The sequence below is a fragment of the Silurus aristotelis genome (genome assembly GCF_946808225.1).
Source record: "Silurus aristotelis genome assembly, chromosome: 12".
Classification (NCBI taxonomy): Eukaryota; Metazoa; Chordata; class Actinopteri; order Siluriformes; family Siluridae; genus Silurus; species Silurus aristotelis.
The window spans coordinates 9,729,909-9,750,567 of NC_139585.1; the positions used below are offsets into that span (position 1 = coordinate 9,729,909).

Genomic DNA, 20,659 nt, shown 5'->3' on the forward strand with positions numbered 1-20,659 from the left:
TTCCATTTGCAGTGGTGATAGACAGGTTGACGGACGAGGTCAGACAGGAGTCTCCATGGACTATGTTGTTTGCAGATGATATTGTGATTTGTGGTGAGAGTAGGGAGCAGGTTGAGAAGAGACTGGAGAGCTGGAGAAAAGGGGAATGAAAGTCAGTAGGAGTAAGACAGAGTACATGTGTGTAAATGAGAGGGAGGCAGTGGAGTGGTGCGGTTGCAGGGAGAAGAGGTGATGAAGGTGGAGGAGTTCAGGTACCTGGGGTCAACAGTGCAAAGTAATGAAGAGTGTGTTAGAGAAGGGGAGTGGAAGTGACGAGGATGGACAGGATTAGAAATTAGTTTATTAGAGGGAAGGCGCATGTTGGGCATTTTGGAGACAAGGTGAGGGAGGCGAGATTGAGATGGTTTGGACATGTGCAGAGGAGGGACATGGGGTATATTGGTAGGAGAATGCTGAGGATGGAGCTGCCAGAAAGGAGGAAAAGAGGAAGACTAAGGAGGAGATTTATGGATGTGGTGAGGGAACACATGCAGGTAGTAGAGGACAGAGTGGTATGGATGATCCAGAAGAAGAAGATTTATGTTTGTTTGTTTGTTTGTTTATTTCATTAATGAATACAATTACTCTGATGTTCCCAGATCAGAATCAGACTCGGGTTTATTGGCCAAATGTGTTGACACAAGAAATTTGGTTCCAGCTCTTGGTGACTCTCAAAAGTACATTCATAAACAACAGCACTAAACATTTAGCTTATAGGCAAGACTATACAAGACAGCACAGACTATATGAGACTCTACAGACAATACAGATAAAAAAAAATAAAAAAAACCCCCACAATTTACAGAGTATATAACAGATCATTAATGTACAAGTGTGAGAGTGCATGGTAGTGCAAATAGCAGTATTGTGCATCATATAAGATAAAGAATAAAAAAGTTTCTTCGGAACCTTTGTAAAATATATAGCAGCAATAGTGTGTGTAACATATGGGGATGAAGTAATGAGTGACTTTTCTTACAATGTAGTACTTATAGATATCAAGCAGGGAATATAATTAGGGTTAGTTGGTAATGAGGGTGATTATCTGAGGAAAGAAACTGTTTATGTGTCCGTTTTGGTGAACAAAGTTCTGTAGCACCCGCTAGAAGGAAGGATTTAAAACAGATTGTGTCCAGGGTGTGAAGGGCCATTAGTGATTATTCCTTCTAGCACCAAAGATTTATTTTCTGCTGTTTTCGCTGTTTGCTGCAGGCCTGTTCCTGCCATGTTTTGTGGCTGCTCCAAACCAGACGATGATGGATGTGCACAGGAAGGGTTCAATGACTGCAGTGTAGAACTTATGAACAGCTTCTGGGGCAGATCATACTTCCTTAGTTGGCATAAAAAGTACATCCTATGCTGCATATGCAGGTAATTTCCAGATGTATGTGCTGAGACAAAATTAACATACAAAAAAATGAAAATAATGCGTTCAAAAAGTTCAAAATAGCTGTAAATCATAGGTGTCTATTTTAATTATTATATAATTAAATTATCTATTAAAAAAAAAAATTACCTCAGAAAATGTACTTAATCCGGCTAGTTTTTACATTGATTCAAAAATATTCTAAAATATCCCAAAAAGAATTTTCATAAGAGGTGAAATCCCTTTCAGTGACCAAAACCATTGCTGTATAGAGGAAAAATCCAACCCTTTAATTAATTAATTAATTAGTATGCACTTATACAATTCAGATCATTAAGATTTTCTTGACTATTTTATTTTATTTAAATTAATTTGGAAAAAATTAAATCAAATTCTAGGAAATATTTGGTGCTTTATTGTAATTCATTATACAATTAACACATACAGACCATACAGTAAACCTTATATTTATTGAATGTAATAAAACTATGAAGCAAATTTTGTAGAAAAAAAGAGGCAAATGGAAAATGTACAGTATTTTGATGTATTGAAAATATATTAACATGTCTTTTATGTAAATTAACATCAGGGAAAACTGAACACATGACAACTAACAAACCTTTTTCCCTTTTTTTATCTTTATTTTGATCTCATCCTGTAAAGAAGAAACACTGTTATTTCAGTCACTGATTACAGACAGTAAGGGTGTCGAGTTAACCATTTGAAATTATGCAAAAAATGTACTGTGAGGGTTTGTGTGGACGATAATAGCAGCATGCCACTGTAAATAAAAGGAAATAAATTAGGCTGAACGTTTCAAATGAGACTACATGCAATAACACACGACTGCATACATACACACAGCAAAATGCAGTGTCCGAAAGATATAAAGACCATGATGAAGGAACATGCAATTCACTTCACAGAATATACAAATGAAATACGTTTATGGCAGATTAATATACACATGAAATATGCCATGACATTCGATTAGCAAGAACTGAATGAAGTTTACATTAGTCTATGGATTTGTGACAAAACAGTTGAGACAGAAAGACAGCAGCATATGCAAAGAGAAAAAACAATAATGTGATGAAAGAATGAAAGATGAAAAAGGAACAAATCAAGCATGCAGTTAAATAAGACAACAGTGAACACTCTTCTAGTCGAATCACCCAAACCTTAGACTTGTTTTGGCTTTTTTATTTCTGCGATAATAACCAAGCTGTAGACAGATTAGGTGGATTGCAAGACAGCCAAGAAAGTGGCAGTTTGTTATTCTTGAATGTTTTTTTTTCCAGAGAACTTCTAACCATACAAATGAATATGACCATTTGAAGCCTGTGTGCAAAAGTGTGTATAAAAAGATTAATAATAAAGAAATAATAAAGAGTCAAGTCACAGTCATTGTCAAATTTGTGTTTTGCGGTTATTTAATGCATGGAGTGAAAATGATTCGTTGTCAGTCAGCTGGTGTCTCATATCTACAGGATTATGACCTTTTCAAAAATAAAAAATAAAATAAATTACCCCTTCAAGATGTCCCCAGAGGTGTTCGGACACGTGAAATGAGAAGCCTAGCATTTCACGGGTAAAATGCTTATGATACTCACTTTGAGGCTGTTTTGCTTGCTTAAGTTTGAAGTTCTGTTCCAAAAGAAAGGAGGATAAAGAAAGGAGAGAAGAGATGAAACAGGAATGGTAAAAGAAGGAAATAAATGATCTGAGAGACAATAAATCAAACACAACCAGATTCAGTATGTATGCTGGTCTGAGTTACAGTGATTTATGAGCAGAAAAGAAAGATACCATTAAGTGGACAGTTAGGTAAGTTTTTCTGTTTGCTTTTTTACTTTGGTTTTTCCATTTTTTGTTATATGTTATATGATAAGGTGATCATATAAATGGACCGACTGGAGCCCATGGCCAGGGTGGAGGCAGACTGGAAAGTGGAAAGTGAAGAGGATGGTGGACTTAGATGATGCCGTATTGAGCCAGCTCGTGCAGCTCCAAGTGGCTGAAGGCCTCCCAAGGGCAGATGACTGTGATGTCTGTGGGTAAGAACACACAAGGTCATTTAAACAATCTCTAAAAGCCTGTAATGGACACTATCATTAATGCAGTATAACTGCAACTGTTATTGTCTTAGAGCATCTGTTTGGATTTCTCCATCTCAGTTACAGCAACATTAAACGAACACATGAAAAGAGGCATAGAATATAAAAGTAGTATTCAGCTATTCCTTGGACTGAATCCGCATCCTTATGCTGAAAAGCCTTCCATTGTCCTCCAGGTTGTCCTAAGCAGCTTGCCAGAAGAGACACTCAAGCCTTTATAATCTACCTTATAGCATTTCTAATGAGTCATGGTCAATCGGTAAAACCTGTCTGCGGGTAAAATATAATTTGCACTCAAGGACTTTAAATGAGAGCAGGCAAGATTAAATGGAAGATGGCATTGAGATGATGCTACAAGACGTGTAACGAGAAGGTGACGAAATAAAAAGAAATTGTACTTACCAGTGCCTAAACCTTCCATACCAGGAATATCGTCTCCGAATCTGATGGGGGGCAACAGAATAGAGATATAAACGTAATATGAGCCAATAAATAAAATGAAATAAGGTACTACTACTTATAATAATAATAACAATAGTAAGAAGTAAAAAAGTAATCATAATAATAATCATAATTACCCCTGGATGCCCTTCTTTGGCGGTTTGCTCTTAAATTGACGAGTTTGCCTCTGTTTGAATTTGGGTGGGCCTTTGCGTGGCGTGGCTGGGCCTCCGGACACCCGAGTGGCTGACTTAAATTCAGATTTTGGAGGCTCAAGATTCATGGCTGTTTGTTGTTTTAATGAAACCACTGACAGTGAGTGCTTCTTGTTTTCTCCCCTCTGTGTTTTCTCTCCCTGATGTAGAGCTTCAGCCTAATATTACTACTCTGAGAGAGAAAGAGCAAGAGAGGAAGAGTGAAAGAGAGAGAGAGAGAGAGAGAGAGAGAGAGAGAGAGAGAGAGAGAGAGAGAGAGAGAGAGAGCACAAGGCTTTTGTGACTTACTGGTTATCATGTATGGTTATTAATGTAATGTTCATTTTCAGTCATATTTCTCACATACTATTTACACACATCTTCTAGAATGGCACGTGTCAGTAAGGGATAAAGTGCTTCCTTTCTTACTGTACATGGTATGCAAACTGTCCTGGACTTGATTACTAATCCTCTTACTGTTGAACTACATGCATCCATAGTCAAATGACTCTACAGATGAATGCCTCATGGAGGGGCTTAAGAGAGAAGTACAGCCTAGGGGTGACCCTAAATCTAATCCTGGGCTTCATTTAATAAGATCCATAGTGCTACTGTTCATGGCATGAACTAATCTTATTATACAAGGGGACAATGATGGGTGTACTAAGCTGTCAGAAAAGAGCTGAGTCTAATGAAATATCTTGAGCTGATCTTCTACTAATGAACACAGTCATTGCTGCTGGCACTAATATTATTAAGGCATGATTAATGCAGCACACATTTGTTTTTGACCATTTTTATTAAAAATATAAATAAATAAATATAAAAGCGAAATTCAAACCTTCAATGCATACAAATGTTTACAATGTCCTTTCTTTACTTGGATATAAAAAAAAAGAAATAATGAAACCGATGTTTTTTTTAAATCATTAAATATTTTTTTTACTGATGCGCCAAGTCTCGAATCAAGAAACAAAATTCACCTTGATGCAAACATCCGGCAATTAAAACCGTCCGTGTGGAAACATAGCAAAGTTCCGTTTTGTGTCCTGATGATTTACGTACTTTAAGACACAGAATATTTTGTCTTCATGCTTTATGTTGAGTTTGATTTTGCTAATAATAAGTAAGTATATATATATATATATATATATATATATATATATATATATATATATATATATATATTCAGTATTATTATGTTCGGGGTAAAACTGGGAACGCTGGACAGAGGGTGGGAATACAAACTGGATGTGATGCAAATCCATGCACACACATATTCAGACCTATGTTTAATAGCATTGCCAAAACCTATAAAAACATTTTTTGGAAAGAGAGAATAAACTGGATAACCCACAGGAATAAATATGAGGAGAATATATGAAACTCCATACAGACAGAATCCCGAGTTCAGAATTAAATCAGGAACATTGGAGCCATGAAGTATCAATGCTTCTTGATGCTGCATCATCAATACAGATCAACATTAGAAGAAGTAAGTATACTCAGTTTCACCAACATAGAATTAAAGGATATCCTTACAAGATACCAGATGTTATTCTTTCTATTCTTTTATCCTTTCAAAGTGTTCCAGAACTTCACTTAACATTTCATATTTCTAGAATTTTCATAATCCACAAAGGTCTAAAGCGGAATTTCATTGCACTATTCAGAATTCTATTGCACTTAGTTCTAAAAAAACTATTCATGTTTTATTGATTTCTAGAAATGTATTTGTGATTTCATAACTTGCAAGATTACAACCCTCACCTCAATATTGCACATGGTTCTAAAACTCTACTCACCACTGCAGCTGACTGCCAGCCTGAATATGTGCAGCACCGCTCGCTAGACGTGTCTCCGTGTCTGCTGGAGGAGTAGATGTCTATACTGGGCTTTCTCAGGAAGAGTCCACCGGTAGGTGTTTTTATTCTCTGAGCCCTCAGCAGATTAGGAAAGTGATGCCTCTGACGCATGTCTTATGCATGTTCTGAATAAATATGTGAGCGTGTGTGTGTGTGTGTGTGTGTGTGTGTGTGTGTGTGTGTGTTTGTGTGTTTGTGTGTGTGTGTGGAGGTATATCAATACAACTGAGAAAATTAATAAAAGAATACATTTAATGATTGTATTTAAACTTACCCGAATTGAGTCCAGTTATTGTGACTTCTGTTTCCATCAGAAATCATATAATTAGTCAAAAGGAGTTTATCAATGTGCAATTAAAGAGTCACATGATCTCAGAAATAAATACCTATTCCAAAGAGAATCAGACAACATACTTACTTAACAGCATTCTGTTCATGAAAAAAAACAATCACGGCACAACCGTGATTCTAAATAGAGGATTGGCCATACCAAAAGTCAAGGCATTAGACAGAGGAGAAACTGGTTTGTAAACATTTTGTACAGGGTGTACAAATTAATATTATCTATTAATATTAATCTATTTGTCATGCTAGGATCAAGAGTCGGAAACCAAAATACAGACAGGACGCTTATTAGCCTTGGGAAACAGACAGAAGCTAGGTAGAAGCATGGTATACTCTGAAACACAGGCAGTCCAGGTATGATCACCAGAATGATCTGTGGATCTGATGGTGAGTGAGTGAGAACGGGGGCCTTATAAAGAAAGGGTGTAGATTGTAGACTGGTGAAGGTGATTAGTATGATGGCGAGCCGCGCCGCGAGTGTGCTGAGTGCAGAAGGGTGGTGTGGCTGGTGGTTCCCTGACACTATTAATATTATATATAATACTGTTATATTTTCAAAATTCCGGCTCACTACCTTTTACAAAGAGTAAATGCTCGTTGTTCCGCTATCCCATAGCATATGACCATAAATAAAACAAAGGATGTGTTTATTCCAGTATAAATATTTTCTTTATCCAAATCAAAGAATCTATGCTGTTCATAGACCAGTTCGGCATTCAGCACAATCATCCCTGAAATGAAAAAATGAAAAGCTGAGCCTACTGGGCCTGAACACCGCCCTATTTTGTGTACATATGTGTTTTAGAGCATTTATTAGATACATGACACCCTGAACATCTTTACTTCATTTACTGTTTCCATTATTTACAAACCTATGCATAAAAATGGCTTTTTATTCTAGTATCACAAAGGAATGAATGGTTGTGTACTTCTGTGCTGGTGTTTCTGAGTCCCCTAAACTTCAAGTGTTCATCTCAGATGTGATGACCAAAATGAATGAATGCAAACTTATATTTTCCATTTCTAAAAATTTTATTACAACATGGGCATTTGTGCAACACATTGATTATGCATTCACAATCGGAACTGGGACTGGAGACGATACTAAAAAAACATTACAATAGTTTTGGTATTGCTTCTAAAAATCGACAATCATCCCTGAAATGAAAAAATGAAAAGCTGAGCCTACTGGGCCTGAACACCTCCCTCTGCAACTGGATCCTGGACTTCCTAAATGGGAGACCTCAGTCAGTCCGGCTCGGGAACAGCATCTCCAGCACCACCACACTGAGCACTGGGGCCCCTCAGGGCTGTGTGCTGAGCCCACTGCTGTTCACTCTGCTGACTTACCACTGTGTAGCAATGCACAGCTCTAACCACATCGTCAAGTTTACTGATGACACAACCATGGTGGGTCACATCAGCAAGAACGACGAGTCAGCATACCCTTCACACACACTCCTTACTCTTCTATGATTAGGAAAGAGGTTCTGAAGCATTCGGGCCTCTCATCCAGTCAGTGCAATGGCTTTTGCCCTCAAGCCATCAGGCGCCAAAACAATAGCATCGTCTGTGGAACGATTTGGATAAACAAAATATTTATACTGGAATAAACACATCCTTTGTTTTATTTATGGTCATAAGAGAACTGAACTGTACATAACATACATACACTCACTAAACTGTGTTTTACCGAACCGTACAACCTAAACGTAACACACACTCATTACTCATCTCAATCCACTCCACTACCCATATTATACTTATATTTAATCATATTATACTGTTTACTGCACATTTCACTGTGTACTGCATCAGCTTTATATGATAGAAAGGACAATAAAAGCTTCTTGACTTAACTTGACTAATGACCTTTACACATTCCTCAACATTATTAAGTTGATGTCTCTCATCTGGTTTTGCTGAAATATACAACTGTGTATTGTCAGAATAGCAATACAAATAACATGTTTACAAATAATTTTAGAATATATAAAAACAAAAAGCAGTGGGCCTAACACAGATCCTTGTGAAACACCAAACTTGACCTCAGTAGTGTAGAGTGTAGAGAACTCACTATTTACATCAACAAACTGATAATGATCGGTCAGATAAGACCTGAGCAGGAGAAAGTTGTTCCCATAATTCCAACATTTTCTAGTTTAGCAAAGAGAATTAAGAATAAGAATAAGAACTAAGAATAAGCAACACAAGCAGGGAGACACAGTCATGATTAGAGGCCAATAGCAGGCCATTTACCACTTTAACCAGTACTGTCTCTGTGCTATGATGAGGCTAAAATCCTGACTTATTTTTTGAATGTTATTCCTATGTAGGTACACATTTTCTAGGATCTTCGAGATAGAGTGGAGGTTTCATATTAGAGATTGATATTATGCACACATATAGACTATGGTTTACTTTATATACATATTGTTAAAATGTCATGTTGTTATATTGCTAATATGTTGTTATCGGAACCAAATTTCAATACAGTTTTATATAACTTATAATTCTAAAGGTACTACAGTATATGATATAGTGCAAATTACCTAACTGGTTTGTTGATGAATAGCATTTGCCTGTAGAGGTCATTTACTCTCACTTGGATCATAACACAAGTGTACATACAAACACAAACAAAGCATGATGGTTGATGGCACATTAGATAACCACAGTAATCCTGCTTGAAACATTTAGAATAAAGAAGCCACGTTGATTAACTGAGTAGATTGTATGAGCTTTGGTGAGGATTATTTTCTTCCTCATTGTACAAAAAACATTTAATTTGTTTCATTCATTTTGCTTTCAGATCCACACAAGTAAAATAGGAAAACTAGCAGTTTCAGACATATGAGCATCTTCAATGAAATACAAGTGCTTGGACCTATATTTTGTATATTTAATGTACTGATAATAACCTGGCTCTAAGCAAAGATCAATTTGTACAATGGAGCTGCCATTGTGAGCAACATCCCTGTCTCCTAGTTTAACTAGAGAGAGAAAATGTAATGCTACTGCATCCAGATATATATATATATATATATATATATATATATATATATATATATATATATATATATATATATATATATATATATATTTATTTATTTTATTTTTTTATTTTTTTTTTTTTTTCAGAAATGTTAATTTTCCTCATTCGCAATTAATAGGTATTTAAAAACTTAATCCTTTTTAAAGTATCTGAACTCAAAAATTATATTGTTAAAATTAAATGTGTGCCATGTTAACCTGTGTTTAAGGGTGTAACATATTCTGCAGAAGAAAGCAGGAGAAAGAAACACCAAATTTGTTGCAATGAACAGTGGTACCTTCATGATGCATTACTCATTTATTAACCCATTGTAACTACTCAGTAAGGGCAATAGCAGAATAGAACAAGCTAAATCCACTGGAAAACAAGTAGAAAAGCAGGAGTGTGAGCATGCTTATGAAACAGTCCTGCAGTCACATTTCTCAAAAGATGTAGCTGAGGTTGAGGAACCGTCAAAGTCAGCATTTTATATACATTTCCCTAATGTACTTCAGTGTTTCAAGGCATACCAAACATTTTTATTAAAATCAAAGTTGCAATAGTTCCTCTTATTTGTTTTCATATTTAAACTTAAATAAATAAATAGAAAGCATTATTCTGTCATCTGCATAATGAATGCAGGTTTATTTTTTGAATTCTAGCTCAGGGAAACTTATAACACAATGAGAAACAATGTATCCAGTTATTTAATGAACTCTAATGAGAACATGAACCTGGTCATTCTTCTTCTTTTTCTTTCGGCTTCTCCCATTAGGGTTCACCACAGCGGATCATCCGTCTCCATACCCCCCTGCATCTGCCTCTTTCAAACCAACCACCTGCATGTCCTCCCTCACCACATCCATAAACCTCTTCCTTGGCCTTCTTCTTTTCCTCCTTCCTCCAAATAGCACCTCCCCACCCCCCTTTTTTCCACTTTCCATATATGGCATGGTGGACTAAACCAAATTTCACCACTCGCCAACTTTGGCCCATGGGCCCTATTTTGTGTACATATGTGTTTTAGAGCATTTATTAGATACATGACACCCTGAACATCTTTACTTCATTTACTGTTTCCATTATTTACAAACCTATGCATAAAAATGGCTTTTTATTCTAGTATCACAAAGGAATGAATGGTTGTGTACTTCTGTGCTGGTGTTTCTGAGTCCCCTAAACTTCAAGTGTTCATCTCAGATGTGATGACCAAAATGAATGAATGCAAACTTATATTTTCCATTTCTAAAAATTTTATTACAACATGGGCATTTGTGCAACACATTGATTATGCATTCACAATCGGAACCGGGACTGGAGACGATACTAAAAAAACATTACAATAGTTTTGGTATTGCAAATTCATAGGCTTCTAAAAATCGACCTCCAAAAACCCAATCGTGTTACAAGCAAAACTGGTGTAAGAGGTGTCATCCCTATTTCCACCCCATGACCGCTATAAAAAAAAGAGAAAACAAAAACTTCAGTCGTTCAAGGTATATATACTGTGTAGTACGAAAATCACGATTTCTTCAGTAGCCTGATCTCCATTTTGAGGTAAGCCTTGAGGTTTTCATCAAGAACACTGTCTTCGATGGCAGCCAGTGCTTTTTCTTTACCATCGCCGTAGTACCTCAGAAGCTCTGCAGCATACTCGATCCACACGCAGTTATGACAGCCGCTCATGCAGCAGCACGTCGGAGGAGGTGGAGGACCAGGATCAGGATCTGAATCATCTGTCCGACTCTGACTTAAAGCACATGGGGAGGGCGAAGTGCATAAATTCCCACTGTTACACTGCAAGCCATGAAGACTACAGTACAGACGTTCAGTTTGGGGAAATATGGTATGGGTGTAGAAGGATTTCTTCCTTATGTGTCCCAAATTGAAGAGGAACAACTGTGAGAAAAAATACAACAATCCGAATTCCAGATGTGTCTCAGAGGGTAATACTCAAGATCTCAATACATTGTACCATACAAGTCCAAATAGAAGGTTTAAAATAGGTTATAAATTATTTCATACAGTATGAATTGTATGGTTAGAGTATAAATTAGAATGGCAAGGATTCTGGTGATAAAAATGGTTAAAACTTATAAATACTGTAGTTTGATTAGTCAATAAGGAAATGATACAGACCCTCTGTAAACATAGTGACGCGTTATTTAGAGACATCCTGCAAATAAAGAAACACAATTAAAACCCCACTTAGACCTGCATCATTGTATTATGTTGAAAGACAATGTTTCCGAAAACGGAAACACGCCTGTATATCGGTATAAAGTACCTGGCTTGTGCTTCTTTTGTGCAAGATACGCCATTACTTCGGTACCATAAGCATGACCTTCTCTGAGACGTACAGCTGCGGTGACCAATCAGCGTGTTATGACGCACGCCTAATGGGCGGGAAATGCAGCACGCTGCAATACCACATTTACCCAGAAGAGGTCAGAAAAGGCGAAGTATATGTAGGTAATGTAGTTTTGCCTCATTTTCAACATCTATTTCTTTTTGTTTTCTTGGTTTGCAGCAAAAGAGTTCTTCACTACTGTTTGTCAGTACTAACAAAGTACTATTCCAAATAAATACTTTCATTCTTAATCAACCAACATTTTACTTATTTTTATTATGACATTCAAATAGCTTTTTGAAAATCTGATCTGGTTTGTTTGCTTATTAAATAGATTATTACAAATAAACAACTACACACATCCATCCATACTTACATGCATTCATCCATTCATACATACATACAAACATGTATGCATGCAATAATATGCACATGCATTGATCCATCTATACATTTATAGATATGTACATGAAGAATACATACATGCATACATACATACATTTATCCATGCATACATGCATCTATCACACCGTACATCCATACAGCCAGCCAGCCATCCATACATACATGCAAAAATACACACATGCATGCATTCATTTATACATGCATAAATACAGAAATACATACATACATACAAAATACATACACGCATAAATCCATTCATACATACATTCATGCATAAATATATACATGTATACAAACATAATAAACGTACATACACACATAAAAATACACACATGCATGCATACATACATACATATACAGTATGCATCCATCCATACATACACGTAAAAATACATCCATCCCTACATACATACATGCTTCCATTCCTTGAAGGCAAACAGAAAGAATGTGGAGCAGCTTCTTACAGTATATATACTTACCTACTATAACCTACTTTAAATACGTTGTTTTATTATAAGTATTAATATACTTTTATATATATTTTTTTCTTTATTGTATTTCATTTTTATATTCTCATATATGTTCAACAATAAAAAAACAGGCATTTCACTACATGTCATACTCCGTATGAATGTGTATGTGACAAATAAATTTTGATTTGATATGTTTTGATTTGATGAGTTCATATACTAAATACTTTACATACACATATGCAACAATACAGACATACATACACACACATACGCATAAATACATTTTCCCTTTAAATGCTCATTGCCAATTCTGAATCTGCTGAGTTCTGACAGGGATATTGCCTAAACCAATCTGGCATGTGGAAAAGAAAAATACTTTCCTTTCCTTCAATAACACAGGCTCTTTGAAGTGCTCAGCCCTTTGACAGCAGGTTTTAATGTTTAATCCCCCATTGGAGCTTTGTAGTGTTTGTGTGTGTGTGTGTGTGTGTGTGTGTGAGAGAGTGGCAGTCATCTACTCCCACAGGTCTTCATGCTTGACAAGCATGGCCATAGAAACGACTTACAGCATCTCTGGGGACCTGTAGCCCGCTCATGCTGCTGCCTATAATTTGTATTGTGCCACTGAGTCAAAATCTTTGCTTCAGGCTGGTCCATGGCATAGCAGTTAAAAAGTTAAATGAAAAATTAGCTGCAATTGGGCACCTGTGTCTAATTCTTGACCACCAGCGTTGACAATGAGTCAGCCTTCTCAGTCAAGTGAATGTTAAAAGATTTGTTATTATTGCTATTATTATTATTATTATTATTATTATTATTATTATTATTATTAATAAATGTTACATATTATTATTTATAATAATAATAATAATAATAATAATAATAATAATAATGATAATAATAATTATTATAATATTTTACATATTATTATTATTATTATTATTATTATTATGATTATTATTATTAATAATAATCATAATAATATAAATATATTTTTCTGTTATTATTATTATTATTAATAATAATAATAATTATTATAAATATATTTTTCTATTTTCTTCTTCTTCTTCTTCTTCTTCTTCTTCTTCTTCTTCTTCTTATTATTATTATTATTATTATTATAAAATAAAATGAGAGTCAGCACAAAATCAATATATTAAAGTCAACTGCCTATAAATAATTGAGTATTTAAATTCCAAACAACAATTTTTTTTTTCTTTCATAACAGTGGATGCCAAAACATACAAGGGAATTATCTAGAAATAACCTGGAGGAATGATAAAAAAAAAAAGCTGAATCAGAAACATTGCTTCATAATATGTAATGGTAATAATATGAGTGATAGCTCGGTGGTTAAGGTGTTGTGTTGCTGATCAGAATGTCGGGGGTTCAAGCCACGATACACCAAGCTGACACTCTTGGGACATTTAGCAAGGACCATAACCCTCTGTGCTCCAGGGGCGCCCTATCATAACTGACCCTACGCTCTGACCCTGGCCGGAGTATGAGAAAAAGAATTTCAATCTGCTGTTCTAACTGATTGTTTGTATGGAATACGTTTGTGGTTTACTCACAACACACACGAGAAAAATCAATCTTCCATGCCTATGAAAACTTGTATAAATGAGATAATTGTAAGTCAATCTAAATACAGGTGTCTGACAAATGGCAGAAATGCCGTCTAAACCCTGCAATGCACAGTACTGTTATGAGTGAGGTTTACATTAAGATTGGCTGCATTATTTAAATGAACAAACCATTAAACCCAGTAATAACAGATTAGGTAATAAAGTAATTTTAACACATTTTTATTGTTAATCATACAAATGTTGACATTAATAAACATTGACAATGGCTATGACAATGACTAAGGTTAATTCAATCTATGAGTAAAATAGCTCCACATAAATTATTCATTTATTCAGTTGCCTGATCCTATTCTGAGTTATAGTGGATCCGGAGGCAATTCCAGTAACACTGAGCACAAAGAGGACTTCATTCAGGCTTACATTCTCCCCTAGGGGCATTGTAGCATAGCCAATCCTACGTGCGTGTGTTTGGGTGTTTGGTGGATACCAGCGAACTTGAAGAACACGTACATGGACACAAGGAGAGCATGTGAAGCTCCAAATAACCCAAGCTCAGGATGAAACCATGGAACCTAAAAATGAGAGGTGTCAATGCTATCAACAATACCATGATGTTTGCAGGTTGTCAAATGTTAAAGCAAATGTTTAAGTGTTGCTCCATACTGCTCTTTGTGGACCTTATTTGATTCATGAATGGTATGAACACTAATAGGAATGGAAGTAAATTACGTGTTCAATGCTGCTTATGGTATATCAATACTAAAGTTCATGGTTTGTTCACCATAAAATAAAGCATCACCATTATGAATCATGAATCCTAAGTTATTCATTATGTGCAATTAAGCAAATTTTATTTGAAGCAATATTTTAATATCTGTTTTAAAAAAAATATATATTAAATAATCACAAAACTTTTATGTATAAACCAAACCTGGGGCAATGGCTAAACTGAGATGTTAATATCATATCTGTCGGGTAGATGTCTAGGTATTATCAGTGTGTTTCTGACTCCAGACTCCATCACCTGACAGATGGCTGGGGTGTGGACAGGTGTGTTTTTATCTGAGATATGCAGAGCTCATTTGCATTTTCCAATAAAACAGTAAAAATTTATGTGTATCTTTTATCAAACAAAGTAGGTTTCATACAAGTGAAACTTGAAATTATGTCAGTGAGGATCTTTTGTCTATTATTTAAATATAGTCTACACAATAAACTTCACCCTCAGAGATAATATTTAAGCAGGTTAAATTAATGTTTGCAGTATATCTATAGGGAAAAAAAACTTTTTACACACATTTATTTAGCTTTATTTCCAGAGCAATATCATCTGCTTGTTAAGGACACAAAAACAATATTTTCTTTATTTAGACACATTTAAACAATGTATTATTATGGTGTTAAACTAGAGTTATCTGTAAATGAGTACAAACCATTCTTTGTAAAACCACTATCTCTGGTAGAACACATTGAGGCCCTCTCTGAGCCCTTGAAAAGAAGATTACATGTGTGAATCAGTAACTATGTATGGCATGTGTGTGTGTGTGTGTGTGTGTGTGTGTGTGTGTGTCAGATCACAGAATGCTCTGAAACAAGATTCACACACACATACAGCAGCTCAAAAGTCCTTGGTGCCCCCTTTGGGTTAGATTTCTCACCCTAGCTGTTGCCTTGGGAACCATCTTTAGCTTACCTCAGGCAGGTATTTCCCATAGCGCCACAGGGCAGCCAGGAGTAGGTGTGAATCGACCAGTCTTCAAATGAAGTCTAATGTAAAAACATGGATTAAAGGGTTTTACTGATGGGTCACGTATTCAGAAACAAAAGCATGTCATCAGACTGAGAGGAACGAAAGCTCTTTTTAAAGCATTAATCCTCACAGTCAATGGGAATGCTCTTTGGCTGGCACACTTTCTGACACAGTTGGCACATTCCACTGTACGTGTTTTCAACCCTTTTTACTGCTGATGGTCTAAAAAGCATTCACAAGCTACAAACATTACAATAATACTGTATATTATTCTGTTATTTATTGCTTAGTCGTTAATTAAAAATGAAAATCGGAGAAAAGTGGCACTGATGATCTCATGCTAAATTATGTGTGGTACCAGGAAGAGGTCAAGAATTCTTTTTAATATTTATTAAAGCATCTACAAAAGTCAATAGAAATGAGTTTGCTCTGTATGACATGGTCTGACTAAGGCTTATATCTTAAGAAAATGTAGCCCTACCCAGTTTCAACTACAGGGAAAAGTCTTTTTCACTCAACTGAGTCAACAAGTTGGACAATAATACAATGTACTGCATCATTCAACAATTTCTATACATAGTAACACAGTAACCACACTGGAGTATGCATCAGTAATTCATAATATTATCCTGTTTATTCTGTTCTAGTTTGTTTTTTGTTAAGACAATACAAAGATAAAATAATGCAGAGAATATGTTCTGGTCATATTCAAAGTGTTCATGTCCAACTCAATTCCACTTTATCTGTATAAGGAATCAGATTAAATAAATAAATAAATAAATAAATAAATAAATAAATAAATAAATAAATAAATAAAAACCTTTCCACAACTGTATACTATAATGTCAAACAATACAATTGTGTTGAAAGGATGTTCAGTATGAGCATGTTCACAGTGTTCAATAAGTGTATTTAGAACAATCCAACATGAACATATAGAATATGAAATATACAAAAGATTTCGTCCTTTGAAATGTTTTACATTTTTGGTACTATATGGTATGCTGGTTTGCATATTGGTTTATATTGGTTACTTTAGTAATACAGTGGTATAACTATAAATTCTCATGGCTTAATGAATAGTACAGTAAACAAAACACAGCTCAGCTTTTGCTTGTTGCTCCTGGTCATTCACCCCAGCCTCAGCAACAAGCAGTGAATTTGTTTTAATACCACATAGTTTGGGTTGTTCAAATAGAAGATACGTATAGTATAATATGAAAGAGGTGAGTATCTGGGCTAAGTAGCTGGGCAGGTGAACACAGACTGGGGGCGATGGCATTGCTCAGATGCCCTTGGCCTGCCTCCTGGACATTAACTAGCTTCACACAGGTCCGGCTTTGTGCGTCTCACACAAAGGCCACACTGTTCATCTCCTTTAGTGAGGCTGGCGTCTCTAGAATAACACCTTTGTGACATGCAGTGCTGTACTTTGGGAATGGGTGAAGGACAGAGGAGGTCCTGGACACACCTCTGGGATTCATTCAGTTCTGTAATTCTGCGAAATCATTTTTTATTTCCACCAGATGACAAATCTGACAATAGTACTTAACATTTTATATGTATTTATGACAAAACAGGTGAAGCAGCTGCTCATTTATCACTGCTTCGAGTAGCCAGTGACTGTATTGATGCATGTAGTAAAGTAATTGCTCCACAATTTCCTGTGGTGTGAGGTAGCCATATATAAAGATGAATTGCTTGGTACAAAAACCCTCCCTACAGGGACACAATGAATCCTGGTCCCCATGGCAGCCTGGCAAACATGGACACGAAGACACATGAACACACCAATTAAGAGCAAACATTGGGAGAAAAGGCAAGTCCTAATGGGAGGGAATGTATTCCCTGGTTGAGTTAACCCGGATCTCGACAAAGAGACAAATAAATAAATAAATAAACTGAGATTTGAAGCAATAAATAAATAGATCAGATCAAATCCATTTGAATCCAAATAAGTGACAAAAAGAACCACACTCTGAGTTTTCGAACAATATCCACTCATATAATCTCATTGCGACCCGTTAAAGCTCCAAAAAGCAGATGTATCTGGCACATAAATTCACACATAGTGCCCCTCTTCATGCACCTATTCACATTAACTTGAGCCTGTTAACCACAAGGCTAGAGATTTGTAAATTAGGTCCCTTGCTGATGGATTGCTGAGTAGTGAGGTTAAGTGGAGTTAACTGTATAAACCTCCACAAGGTTTAATGGGCATGAATGTTCTAGGCTGGAAAAGTTCCCAAACATCAAGAGGTATTAAAGTGAACCTCCCTTCACTCTCCCAACACAAACAGCATGCTTACAAGGCATTTTTCAGGTTTATAAGTATAATTCATACTGATATTTATATACTGGCTGCAACCCATTTGCAGTATTTATGTATATTAAATCAGGACATTGAGTGGCTTCAACCAAATCTTATTTTAGTTTAGAACAACCTGGATTTAAATACAATATAGGCTAGTATGCTTTCAAGGATGTCAGACGTTCCTTCATTATCATAAGCCTAAAAAAATAGCACAGCAGATAAGGTTATACCTACAAAGTAATAACATTCTTGAATTGTATTAGTCAGGGTATACGCCTCATCATATCACAGATTCAGCACTGGATAAAGTGGTAAATGACAAACTACTGGATTCTGATCAGGGTTGCGTTTAGTTACTTGTATTTGCTTGACCTTAGTGTTGATTTTGATCATACTACTCTCCTGGATAGATTATGTTAAGGGGTTAAGGAGAAGGAGAAGAAAGTTAAGTTTTCCTTGCCCAGATCTGGATATCAGCAGTCAAAATTTTGAAACACTTTTATCTTTTTTTTTTTGAGAAACACGTGCATGTTCCTTTTGTTTCTATACTATAAATTAGGTACTTTAACAGTCTCAAGATTTACTTTGTCAAAAAAAAAGAATTTATAAATGTACAGATGTTACCTTTATTTTCATTGAAAAATCCTCCCTTAACACAAATAACAGCTTTACACACTTCTGCCAACTGGACATTTAGTTTCAACAAACATTCAGCTGTACCACTTATACTTGAAAACACAGCCATGCCTCTTGTAAAATTTGTCAAAGGTGTTCTACACTAGTTATTTCCTTCTGACCTCGCAATCCAGTTCATTCCAAAGAAGTTCAAAAGGATTTCGATCTGATGACTGGGTAGGACATTCCATGATAGATAATACTCCAGCTGACTGTTTACTCTCTAATTAATGCTTACAGAGCTTTGAGTTATAAAATGTATCCATGTTGGTTGAGTATTGCTTTCCCCCTGGAATAAGTCCCCAATATACCCTGCTGCAAAACAACCCTAAAACATTAAGCTTCCACCTCCATGTTTCTCTGTGGGTGTGAGGCATTCTGAGAACATCTACTCTCCTGTTTTATGTCTTATATAAGTTGTTGTGTTATAAAACAGAACTTTCTTTCAGTTATTTACGGTCTAATTATTGTGTTTCTTTTCTTTTACCTAGTTTGTTGCATATAAACAAAAAGAACAGGCACCTGTCTTAAAAACAATGAGACTAGATGTTTAACAGGTGCGGCGTTCCACAAGGTTTGACTTGAGCCTTTTTTAATATATATGCTATTTCCGAATAATTATTAATTATTCATTAATTATTTAATATAACATTTTCAAACATATTATTGGCTTCCACTGTTATGCTGATTTAAATAGTTGTAAGTTTCAGCAAAACTTGATGAGAGACACTAGTTTAATAATGTGTAAAGGATATTACACACTTGTGGCTTATTATCTTCCTTCTATTTAATTTTGACAAGACAGAATTATTTGTATAAGACCACATGAATCTAACAGTTTTTTGTTTAAAGCATAACTCTGGGTGGCCATTCTGGTTTATCGGACCTTGGTGTGAATATTGACTCTAGTTTTCATATGAAACTCCTACAGATATTATTATTGGATTAGCCCTAAGAATACAATGACTAAGAACTACAGTTGCTATGAAAACTTTTAGACTGCAAAATAGACTTTATGTTAAAACTATGATTTTCTTTTGTTTCTCATTTAATCAGGATATACTGCATTTCATTGTCTCTGTACATGTACCTTGAACTAATCTAATATGAGAAAAAAAAGTGCCATGATCCCATCAGTCATGTTTGGGTTTATAGTCACAACAAACTCCTGTGTATACTGTACATATGAATAGAACCAAACTGCATGTGTATTGATATGACCCAAGGGATTGCAATGCTTTTTTAATATGACAGGCTGTAAATCCAGTTTATTATTTCCATGCCTTGTAAATGCACAACATTTATATTTACATTTACATTATCTGAATAACATACAATAAAACAATGAAGTCTTTGTGTGTTTGTGTGTGCTAAAAGAACCAAGCCAATGGCGAGTAAAAAAAAAAATTACAGTTTTTATTTCAATCAAATTGGTAACAACAATCACATTACAACTTGTTTATGTGCATAAAGACTTTCCAAATAGTTAATTTTCTAAAATAATTCTAAGGCTTCTATCTGGGAATTCTGGAGTAAGAATGGGAACTTTAAGGATGGATTTGGACTGTAGTTAATGTCAACAGTTTGCTACATTGACTCAGGACTACAGTTTGCTTCTGATCACCATCACTGCACCCCGCAACCTCGCATATCTGCAAAAAATGGACATTCGGTGCAACCCAGACGAGGATGAGGAGCCATC

General features: G+C 35.5%; 1 protein-coding gene across 2 annotated transcripts; it reads right to left on the minus strand.

Annotated features, from left to right (window-relative positions):
- Positions 1-2,596: 2,596 nt before the first annotated feature.
- pde6gb (phosphodiesterase 6G, cGMP-specific, rod, gamma, paralog b) lies at positions 2,597-6,097 on the minus strand. Of its 2 annotated transcripts, XM_083556254.1 has the most exons (4): positions 5,963-6,097; positions 4,101-4,350; positions 3,925-3,965; positions 2,597-3,456 (listed from the first exon to the last, which is right to left on the minus strand). In XM_083556254.1, exons 2-4 carry the CDS (start codon positions 4,244-4,246, stop codon positions 3,380-3,382), a joined length of 264 nt encoding a protein of 87 aa, XP_083412380.1. In that variant the 5' UTR covers positions 4,247-4,350; positions 5,963-6,097; the 3' UTR covers positions 2,597-3,379. The 2 variants fall into 2 exon arrangements, with proteins under 2 accessions (XP_083412380.1, XP_083412379.1); XM_083556253.1 differs by lacking the exon at positions 5,963-6,097 and having other exon boundaries at positions 4,101-4,387.
- Positions 6,098-20,659: the final 14,562 nt, after the last annotated feature.